The 11,615-nt window shown below is 44.3% G+C and overlaps 1 protein-coding gene across 1 annotated transcript in view; it reads left to right on the top strand.

Annotated features, from left to right (window-relative positions):
- Nucleotides 1-7,691, top strand: part of zmp:0000001082 (integrin alpha-D) — a 37,084-nt gene extending 29,393 nt beyond the window's left edge. Inside the window, exons 30-31 of the mRNA XM_058380941.1 lie at nt 4,472-4,582; nt 7,134-7,691. Coding sequence (XP_058236924.1) covers nt 4,472-4,582; nt 7,134-7,355 — 333 coding nt within the window. The 3' untranslated portion in view covers nt 7,356-7,691. The remainder of the gene's footprint in view (nt 1-4,471; nt 4,583-7,133) is intronic.
- The last annotated feature ends 3,924 nt before the right edge of the window (nt 7,692-11,615 follow it).

The following is an 11,615-nucleotide window of genomic DNA, read 5'->3' as shown; positions in this document are numbered from 1 at the left end:
TTAGTGGTGATAGTGGTGTTAGTGGTGTTAGTGCTGTTGATAGTGTTAGTGGTGTTAGTGGTGATGGTAGTGTTAGTGGTGTTAGTGGTGATGGTAGTTTAGTGGTGATGGTAGTGTTAGTGGTGTTAGCGCTGTTGATAGTGTTAGTGGTGTTAGTGGTGTTAGTGGTGATGGTAGTGTTAGTGGTGTTAGTGGTGATGGTAGTGTTAGTGGTGTTAGTGGTGATAGTGGTGTTAGTGGTGTTAGTGCTGTTGATAGTGTTAGTGGTGTTAGTGGTGATGGTAGTGTTAGTGGTGTTAGTGGTGATGGTAGTGTTAGTGGTGTTAGTGGTGATGGTAGTTTAGTGGTGATGGTAGTGTTAGTGGTGTTAGCGCTGTTGATAGTGTTAGTGGTGTTAGTGCTGTTGATAGTGTTAGTGGTGTTAGCGCTGTTGATAGTGTTAGTGGTGTTGGTGGTGATGGTCGTGTTAGTGGTGTTAGTGGTGATGGTAGTGTTAGTGGTGTTAGTGGTGATGGTAGTGTTAGTGCTGTTGATAGTGTTAGTGGTGTTAGCGCTGTTGATAGTGTTAGTGGTGTTAGTGCTGTTGATAGTGTTAGTGGTGTTAGCGCTGTTGATAGTGTTAGTGGTGTTAGTGCTGTTGATAGTGTTAGTGGTGTTAGCGCTGTTGATAGTGTTAGTGGTGTTAGTGCTGTTGATAGTGTTAGTGGTGTTAGCGCTGTTGATAGTGTTAGTGGTGTTAGTGGTGTTGGTGGTGTTAGTGGTGTTAGTGCTGTTGATAGTGTTAGTGGTGTTAGTGGTGATGGTAGTGTTAGTGGTGTTGGTGGTGATAGTGGTGTTAGTGGTGTTGGTGGTGTTGGTGGTGATAATGGTGTTAGTGGTGTTAGTGGTGAGGGTAGTGTTAGTGGTGTTGGTGGTGATAGTGGTGTTAGTGGTGTTGGTGGTGATAGTGGTGTTAGTGGTGTTGGTGGTGATAGTGGTGTTAGTGGTGATGGTGGTGATAGTGGTGTTAGTGGTGTTGGTGGTGATAGTGGTGTTAGTGGTGATAGTGGTGATGGTGGTGTTGGTGGTGTTGGTGGTGATAGTGGTGTTAGTGGTGTTGGTGGTGATAGTGGTGTTAGTGGTGTTGGTGGTGTTGGTGGTGATAGTGGTGTTAGTGGTGTTGGTGGTGTTAGTGGTGATGGTGGTGATAGTGGTGTTAGTGGTGATAGTGGTGATGGTGGTGTTGGTGGTGGTGGTGATAGTGGTGTTAGTGGTGTTAGTGGTGTTGGTGGTGATAGTGGTGTTAGTGGTGATGGTGGTGTTAGTGGTGTTGGTGGTGATAGTGGTGTTAGTGGTGATGGTGGTGTTAGTGGTGTTGGTGGTGATAGTGGTGTTAGTGGTGATGGTGGTGTTAGTGGTGATGGTAGTGTTAGTGGTGTTAGTGGTGATGGTAGTGTTAGTGCTGTTGATAGTGTTAGTGGTGTTAGCGCTGTTGATAGTGTTAGTGGTGTTAGTGCTGTTGATAGTGTTAGTGGTGTTAGCGCTGTTGATAGTGTTAGTGGTGTTAGTGGTGTTGGTGGTGTTAGTGGTGTTAGTGCTGTTGATAGTGTTAGTGGTGATGGTAGTGTTAGTGGTGTTGGTGGTGATAGTGGTGTTAGTGGTGTTGGTGGTGATAATGGTGTTAGTGGTGTTGGTGGTGATGGTAGTGTTAGTGGTGTTGGTGGTGATAGTGGTGTTAGTGGTGTTGGTGGTGATAGTGGTGTTAGTGGTGTTAGTGGTGATGGTGGTGATAGTGGTGTTAGTGGTGTTGGTGGGGATAGTGGTGTTAGTGGTGATAGTGGTGATGGTGGTGTTGGTGGTGTTGGTGGTGATAGTGGTGTTAGTGGTGTTGGTGGTGATAGTGGTGTTAGTGGTGTTGGTGGTGATAGTGGTGTTAGTGGTGTTGGTGGTGATAGTGGTGTTAGTGGTGATGGTGGTGATAGTGGTGTTAGTGGTGATAGTGGTGATGGTGGTGTTGGTGGTGTTGGTGGTGATAGTGGTGTTAGTGGTGATGGTGGTGTTAGTGGTGTTGGTGGTGATAGTGGTGTTAGTGGTGATGGTGGTGTTAGTGGTGTTGGTGGTGATAGTGGTGTTAGTGGTGATGGTGGTGATAGTGGTGTTAGTGGTGATGGTGGTGATAGTGGTGTTAGTGGTGTTGGTAGTGTTAGTGGTGTTAGTGGTGTTAGTGGTGATAGTGGTGTTAGTGGTGTTGGTGGTGATAGTGGTGTTAGTGGTGATGGTGGTGATAGTGGTGTTGGTGGTGATAGTGGTGTTAGTGGTGATGGTGGTGTTAGTGGTGTTAGTGGTGATAGTGGTGTTAGTGGTGATGGTGGTGATAGTGGTGTTAGTGGTGTTGGTAGTGTTAGTGGTGTTAGTGGTGTTAGTGGTGATAGTGGTGTTAGTGGTGTTGGGGGTGATAGTGGTGTTAGTGGTGATGGTGGTGATAGTGGTGTGGGTGGTGATAGTGGTGTTAGTGGTGAAGGTGGTGATAGTGGTGTTAGTGGTGTTGGTGGTGATAGTGGTGTTAGTGGTGTTGGTGGTGATAGTGGTGTTAGTGGTGATGGTGGTGATAGTGGTGTTAGTGGTGATAGTGGTGATGGTGGTGTTGGTGGTGATAGTGGTGTTAGTGGTGTTGGTGGTGATAGTGGTGTTAGTGGTGATGGTGGTGTTAGTGGTGTTGGTGGTGATAGTGGTGTTAGTGGTGTTGGTGGTGTTAGTGGTGATGGTGGTGATAGTGGTGTTAGTGGTGATGGTGGTGTTAGTGGTGTTGGTGGTAATAGTGGTGTTAGTGGTGTTGGTGGTGATAGTGGTGTTAGTGGTGATGGTGGTGATAGTGGTGTTAGTGGTGATGGTGGTGATAGTGGTGATGGTGGTGTTAGTGGTGTTGGTGGTGATGGTGGTGTTAGTGGTGATGGTGGTGTTAGTGGTGTTGGTGGTGATAGTGGTGTTGGTGGTGATAGTGGTGTTGGTGGTGATGGTGGTGTTAGTGGTGATGGTGGTGTTAGTGGTGTTGGTGGTGATAGTGGTGTTAGTGGTGATGGTGGTGATAGTGGTGTTAGTGGTGATGGTGGTGTTAGTGGTGATAGTGGTGTTAGTGGTGTTAGTGGTGTTGGTGGTGTTAGTGGTGTTGGTGGTGATAGTGGTGTTAGTGGTGATGGTGGTGTTAGTGGTGTTGGTGGTGATAGTGGTGTTAGTGGTGTTGGTGGTGATAGTGGTGTTAGTGGTGATGGTGGTGATAGTGGTGTTAGTGGTGATGGTGGTGTTAGTGGTGTTGGTGGTGATAGTGGTGTTAGTGGTGATGGTGGTGATAGTGGTGTTAGTGGTGTTGGTGGTGATAGTGGTGTTAGTGGTGTTGGTGGTGTTAGTGGTGATGGTGGTGATAGTGGTGTTAGTGGTGATGGTGGTGTTAGTGGTGTTGGTGGTGATAGTGGTGTTAGTGGTGTTGGTGGTGATGGTGGTGATAGTGGTGTTAGTGGTGTTGGTGGTGATAGTGGTGTTAGTGGTGTTGGTGGTGTTAGTGGTGTTGGTGGTGTTGGTGGTGATGGTGGTGATAGTGGTGTTGGTGGTGATAGTGGTGTTAGTGGTGTTGGTGGTGTTAGTGGTGTTGGTGGTGTTAGTGGTGTTGGTGGTGATGGTGGTGATGGTGGTGATAGTGGTGTTGGTGGTGATAGTGGTGTTAGTGGTGTTGGTGGTGATGGTGGTGATAGTGGTGTTAGTGGTGTTGGTGGTGATAGTGGTGTTAGTGGTGTTGGTGGTGTTGGTGGTGTTGGTGGTGATGGTGGTGATAGTGGTGTTGGTGGTGATAGTGGTGTTAGTGGTGTTGGTGGTGTTGGTGGTGTTGGTGGTGTTAGTGGTGTTGGTGGTGATGGTGGTGATAGTGGTGTTGGTGGTGATGGTGGTGATAGTGGTGTTAGTGGTGTTGGTGGTGTTAGTGGTGTTGGTGGTGTTGGTGGTGTTGGTGGTGATGGTGGTGATAGTGGTGTTGGTGGTGATAGTGGTGTTAGTGGTGTTGGTGGTGTTAGTGGTGTTGGTGGTGTTAGTGGTGTTGGTGGTGATGGTGGTGATAGTGGTGTTGGTGGTGATGGTGGTGATAGTGGTGTTAGTGGTGTTGGTGGTGTTAGTGGTGATGGTGGTGATAGTGGTGTTAGTGGTGATGGTGGTGATAGTGGTGTTAGTGGTGATGGTAGTATTAGTGGTGTTAGTGGTGATGGTGGTGTTAGTGGTGTTGGTGGTGATAGTGGTGTTAGTGGTGTTGGTGGTGATAATGGTGTTAGTGGTGTTGGTGGTGTTAGTGATGTTAGTGGTGTTAGTGGCGTTGATAGTGGTGTTAGTGGTGTTAGTGGCGTTGATAGTGGTGTTGGTGGTGTTAGTGGCGTTGATAGTGGTGTCATCAATCACACCATCTTTTCAGAGAATTAAACAGCTGTGTGTGTGTGTGTGTGTGTGATTACAGATCACTGTAAAAGTAGAGCTGGTCATTCCTCCTGATGTCAGTGCAATCAGTGGAACAGGTGGATTTCTCGGATTTCTCCTACTCATCCTCATCTTTATACTGCTGTTGAAGGTAAAAGCCAATCAGAGCTCAGCTAATGCTGTATAGCCAACGCTTATTACTCAGAACTTTAGCATAAAATACATACCAGTACACACCAATAACATTAGTATACACCAATCACACCAGTACACATCAATACACACCAGTACACACCAATAACATTAGTATATACCAATACACACCAATACACACCAGTACACACCAATAACATTAGTATATACCAATACACACCAATACACACCAGTACACACCAATACACACCAGTACACACCAATAACATTAGTATATACCAATACACACCAATACACACCAGTACACACCAATACACACCAGTACACACCAATAACATTAGTATATACCAATACACACCAATACACACCAGTACACACCAATACACACCAGTACACACCAGTGAACACCAATGACATTAGTATACACCAATCACACCAGTACACACCAATACACACCAGTACACACCAGTACACACAAATACACACCAGTACACACCAGTACACACCAATAACATTAGGATACACCAATCACACCAGTACACACCAATACTCACCAGTACACACCAGTACACACCAATAACATTAGTATACACCAATCACACCAATACACACAAATACACACCAATAACATTAGTATACACCAATCACACCAGTACACACCAATACACACCAATAACATTAGTATACACCAATCACACCAGTACACACCAATACACACAAATACACACCAGTACACACCAATACACACCAGTACACACCAGTACACACCAATAACATTAGTATACACCAATCACACCAATACACACAAATACACACCAGTACACACCAATACACACCAGTACACACCAGTACACACCAATAACATTAGTATACACCAATCACACCAGTACACACCAATACACACCAGTACACACCAGTACACACCAATAACATTAGTATACACCAATACACACCAGTAGACACCAATAACATTAGTATACACCAATCACACCAGTACATACCAGTACACACCAATACACACCAGTACACACCAATACACACCAGTACACACCAGTAAACACCAATACACACCAGTACACACCAGTAATATTAGTATACACCAATCATACCAGTACACACCAGTAACATTAGTATACATCAATCATACCAGTACACACCAGTACACACAAATACACACCAGTACACACCAATACACACCAGTACACACCAGTACACACCAATAACATTAGTATACACCAGTCACACCAGTACACACCAATACACACCAGTACAAACCAGTACACACCAATAACATTAGTATACACCAATCACACCAGTACACACCAATACACACAAATACACACCAGTACACACCAATAAAATTAGTATACACCAATCACACCAGTACACACCAATACACACCAGTACACACCAGTACACACCAATAACATTAGTATACACCAATCACACCAATACACACAAATACACACCAGTACACACCAATACACACCAGTACACACCAGTACACACCAATAACATTAATGTACACCAGTACACACCAGTACACACCAATAACATTAATGTACACCAGTACACACCAATACACACCAATAACATTAATGTACACCAGTACACACCAGTACACACCAGTACACACCAATACACACCAATAACATTAATGTACACCAGTACACACCAGTACACACCAATAACATTAATGTACACCAGTACACACCAGTACACACCAGTACACACCAGTACACACCAATAACATTAATGTACACCAGTACACACCAGTACACACCAGTACACACCAATAACATTAATGTACACCAGTACACACCAGTACACACCAGTACACACCAGTACACACCAATAACATTAATGTACACCAGTACACACCAGTACACACCAGTACACACCAGTACTGTGCTATGACAGGTGAAGAGTAAACCACTGTAACCATGTTTTAGTCTTAAACACTCGTCTGTAGAGATCAGAAAATCTCATACATCAATCTCCGTGTGGTCATTTACACTGAACTCTCACTGACCTTCAACCTGTCTCCCATCCTGCCTCTCCTTTTGTCTCTCTCTCTTTCTCCTTCTGTCTCTTTTACTATCTCACTCTTTGTCTCTCCTCCTGTATCTCTCTGTCTCTTCTCCTGTGTCTTTCTGTCTCTCTTTCTGTCTCTCCTGCTGTCTCTCTTTGTCTCTCCTCCTGTATCTCTCTCTCTCTCTCTCTCTCTCTCTCTCTCTCTCTGTCTCTCTCTGTCTCTTCTCCTGTCTCTCTCTGTCTCTCCTGCTGTCTCACTCTTTGCCTCTCTCTGTCTCTCCTCCTGTATCTTTCTCTGTTTCTCCCCCTGTCTCTCTCTCTGTCTCTCCTCCTGTATCTTTCTCTGTTTCTCCCCCTGTCTCTCTCTCTGTCTCTCCTCCTGTATCTTTCTCTGTTTCTCCCCCGTCTCTCTCTCTCTGTCTCTCCTCCTGTATCTTTCTGTCTCTTTTCCTGTCTCCTTTCCTATCTCTCTCCTCCTCTCTCTTTCTGTCTGTCTCTCTCTCTCTGTCTCTCAGTGTGGATTCTTTAAGCGTAAACATCATCTGTTAGAGGAAGTGAATGAGAACAGAGCTGAGGGAGAAGATGGAGGTTGCATTGCTGAAACAAATGGAAAGGCAGAAGAAACTTCTTCCACATCTGAAGAGAGACCGTTTATTTCTGATGGAGGAAATGATGAAGTGCCGGAAAATGGAAAGAAGGAGAATGGAGAAATGGAGAGAGGAGAAAGTGGAGAGTGAAAAGTCTTCAGTGACTCACACACTGATGGAGTTTTAGTGAGGAGTCTCTCTGCTCTACTGCTGTATCTGTAACTCTCGGATTCTTTCTGCAGTATATTTAATGTGTGTGAAGAAGACCAGTGTGTGTGTGTGTGTGTGTGTGTGTGTGTGTTGTAGGAGTGTGTGTGTGTGTGTGTGCACTGTAGGAGTGTGTGTGTGTGTGTGTGTGTTGTAGGAGTGTGTGTGTGTGTGCTGTAGGTGTGTGTGTGTGTGTGTGCTGTAGGTGTGTGTGTGTGCACTGTAGGTGTGTGTGCACTGTAGGAGTGTGTGTGTGTGCTGTAGGTGTGTGTGTGTGCACTGTAGGAGTGTGTGTGTGCTGTAGGTGTGTGTGTGTGTGTGTGCACTGTAGGAGTGTGTGTGTGTGTGCACTGTAGGAGTGTGTGTGTGTGTGTGTTGTAGGAGTGTGTGTGTGTGCTGTAGGTGTGTGTGTGTGTGTGTGCTGTAGGTGTGTGTGTGTGTGCACTGTAGGTGTGTGTGCACTGTAGGAGTGTGTGTGTGTGTGTGCTGTAGGTGTGTGTGTGTGTGTGTGTGTGCACTGTAGGAGTGTGTGTGTGTGTGTGTGTGTGTGTGTGTGTGTGCTGTAGGAGTGTGTGTGTGTGTGTGTGTGCTGTAGGTGTGTGTGTGTGTGTGTGTGTGTGCTGTAGGTGTGTGTGTGTGTGTGTGTGCACTGTAGGTGTGTGTGTGTGTGTGTGTGTGTGCTGTAGGAGTGTGTGTGTGTGTGTGTGCACTGTAGGAGTGTGTGTGTGTGTGTGTGTGCACTGTAGGAGTGTGTGTGTGTGTGTGTGCTGTAGGTGTGTGTGTGTGTGTGTGCTGTAGGTGTGTGTGTGTGTGTGTGTGTGTGCACTGTAGGTGTGTGTGTGTGTGCACTGTAGGAGTGTGTGTGTGTGTGTGTGTGCACTGTAGGAGTGTGTGTGTGTGCACTGTAGGTGTGTGTGTGTGTGCACTGTAGGAGTGTGTGTGTGTGTGTGTGTGCACTGTAGGAGTGTGTGTGTGTGTGTGTGCACTGTAGGAGTGTGTGTGTGTGTGTGTGTGCACTGTAGGAGTGTGTGTGTGTGTGCACTGTAGGAGTGTGTGTGTGTGTGTGTGTGTGCACTGTAGGAGTGTGTGTGTGTGTGTGTGCACTGTAGGAGTGTGTGTGTGTGTGTGTGCACTGTAGGAGTGTGTGTGTGTGTGCACTGTAGGAGTGTGTGTGTGTGTGTGCTGTAGGAGTGTGTGTGTGTGTGTGTGTGCACTGTAGGAGTGTGTGTGTGTGTGTGCACTGTAGGAGTGTGTGTGTGTGTGTGCTGTAGGAGTGTGTGTGTGTGTGTGTGTGTGCACTGTAGGAGTGTGTGTGTGTGTGTGTGTGTGTGCACTGTAGGAGTGTGTGTGTGTGTGCACTGTAGGAGTGTGTGTGTGTGTGTGTGTGTGCACTGTAGGAGTGTGTGTGTGTGTGCACTGTAGGAGTGTGTGTGTGTGTGTGTGTGTGCACTGTAGGAGTGTGTGTGTGTGTGCACTGTAGGAGTGTGTGTGTGTGTGCACTGTAGGAGTGTGTGTGTGTGTGTGTGTGTGTGTGCACTGTAGGAGTGTGTGTGTGTGTGTGTGTGCTGTAGGAGTGTATTGTATAGATATATTGTGTATTTGTAGTAGATTCTTTTGCTTGGACAGGAATAACAGATTGTTCCAGATCTTTACCAATAATTCCACAAACTTCCCCACACTCCTGCTCTGTCCATCAGCAGGGTTTGCGCTGTGAGCTTACAGTAGGGCCAGTGCTGTATTTCACCTCACACTGAGAAACAGGGGGACATTTTGTAAAGCTCTACTTTCTGATTCATTTTTACTCCACAAGAAAGTGAAGTACAGAGTCCCAGAAGCTGGAAATAAGAACAATATCACCAATTAACATCTCTCCGATTAATTAATTAATTAATTAAATAATGAATATTAACTCACTCTCTCTCTCATGATGCTGATGAATTTGATTCTGCTCTGAAGTCTTGAATGTATGTTATTGTGTATTTTATCTGATGAATAATGTGTGTGTGTGTGTTGTTACTGAGTGAATATTAAAGTGATTTGGTCTTTAATTGAATCAGGTGGTGTTTACATTCACAGATAAACAGATAACATCCCTTTACTTCAGCTCCTGAACACAGTTTTATCAGTAATCTCCCAGACTGGTCAGTTATGAGCGGATCACCATCTAACCAACAAAACATCTGATCAACAGAACATCTGACCAACATTAGAAGACCTGACCAACAGAACATCTGACCAACATTAGAAGACCTGACTAACAGTACATGATCAGGTGTCTGATTGCTGACTCTAGATAATTTACAATGTCATAGTACAATGACAGTAAAGATCTATCTATAATGAAATCCATGTACAAGAAAAATCACTAAAATAGAAATAATTAGAAAATGACCTTATCCACACTGCACTGGCTCCCAGTCAAAGTCCACATTGATTATAAAACACCATTACTGACTGACCATTACTGACCTATAGAGCACTGAACGGTCTCGCGAAACAGTGCCTGAGCTTTTGTTTTTTTATGATTCGCCACGCCCACTTGTTGGCATGTTTACAACCTTTATAACAGTGTCCACCAACACACACACACACACACACCTTCCAGAATTGTATTTTTGGGTTTAAGAGAGTGTTTATAAAAATTTTAAACGATCTTAGAATACACAGAGACGTCAGATGCAGAGAGTGACCACTAGATGTCGCTGGTGTTTTACTTTTTCAATGTAGTGCATCATGGGCAAAAGTTTATGTCGGATTATTATCATTTAATACTCAACATCGACACTGTAGTAATAATCAGAAATACACAACCTAAATGTCTAAAGTGTCTGAGTTTAGTTCAGGAGTTTTGAAGGTAAATCTGTGATATTTAAGAGTGATGATTTCTGATGAGGATCTTGTGCTACAGTCCATCTGATCTGGACACGTTCATCATTTCAACATTACAGCAGATTTTCTACAGCTAACAGAGAAGGAGGGAGAGTTCTGTAAGGCTTTAAAGGTCATGGATTAGAAACACGTGCAAAAAAAAAACAATTACATTTTACACTGAATTGAGTTATAACTTGTTAAAGTCTAAAATGTTTATTTAAAATCGTTAACCAGTGTCATTTCAACGCATCTGATCTCACTAATCCCCACACACACTCCAACATCTAGTGGTGAACCTTCCAGAACACTGGAGCTGATTAGAACAGCAGTGTGAGGAACGAGCACAAGTGTGTGTGTGATGGTCAGGGTGCACATACTTATGTTAGTGTAATTTGTAGGGCTGTAATTCACTGTAAGGGTCCACTGGGATAATTCCTGTCCAGTCCACCAGAGGGGGTTCCTGCGGCTGGACTGTTCCTCTTGTGTATCACGTGATCACCTCGTGAGTACTGTCACCTGTTTCTCCTTACTCCTAATGTGTTCCTTTATTTATACCTGTCCTTTTATGCCCGGCTGTCAGGCGTTAGTGTAGGTCGTGTGTTCGGTTCGAGGGATTCTTGGCCCCTGTGTTTATTTTGTGTCACGTGGATGAGGACTGTCCTGTGTTTGGGTCTGATTGTGGTGTTTTCCATGAAAGCGTGACACTACAGAAGAAACAGTTTGGAGAGAAACCACTTTAGATAATAAGTTGTATTCCATATGAAGCAGGAGCTGGAGCTCCAATCTGGAAGGTCTGGTGATGTCATGGAAGGAAAGAGAGAAGATTTGGAGCATCAGATTGCCTTCTGTTCACAACACAGCATTTATACACAGCTCTGTGTTCTCCAAAAACTTCTATTCAGAGCCAGGAGTGAAAAGAAGTGAGAGAAAACTCGGTTACTGAAATGAGAAGCAGTCTACACTTCTCTTCCTCTTCCTTCTTCTTCTTCCTCCTCTTCCTTCTTCTTCTTCTTCTTCTTCTTCTTCTTCCATCTTCTTAGACAGCTTATTTATTCACAGATATTTTAGACATTTACTTTTACAGACACTTTATACAGATGTGTACTCAGTTTTTGTACTAACAAAATTATTCCATTAATCATCATACAACTTTTTTTTTTTTTTTTTTTTTTTTTTTTTTTAATTGTATCTTTTTATTTGCACTGAGCTTTTTTTTTAACTACTCTGCTTAAATTGCCCCTTGGGGATAAATAAAATTTAAAGAATTGATGATGACTAGTTCTTCTTCTCCTTCTTCTCCAGTGTTCTGACTGATCTAGCTTCACAGAACTT

This window comes from Hemibagrus wyckioides, linkage group LG26, assembly GCF_019097595.1.
Source record: "Hemibagrus wyckioides isolate EC202008001 linkage group LG26, SWU_Hwy_1.0, whole genome shotgun sequence".
NCBI lineage: Eukaryota > Metazoa > Chordata > Actinopteri > Siluriformes > Bagridae > Hemibagrus > Hemibagrus wyckioides.
The sequence above is the reverse complement of the archived record's forward strand: the minus strand, read 5'-3'. Positions and strand labels throughout refer to the sequence as shown.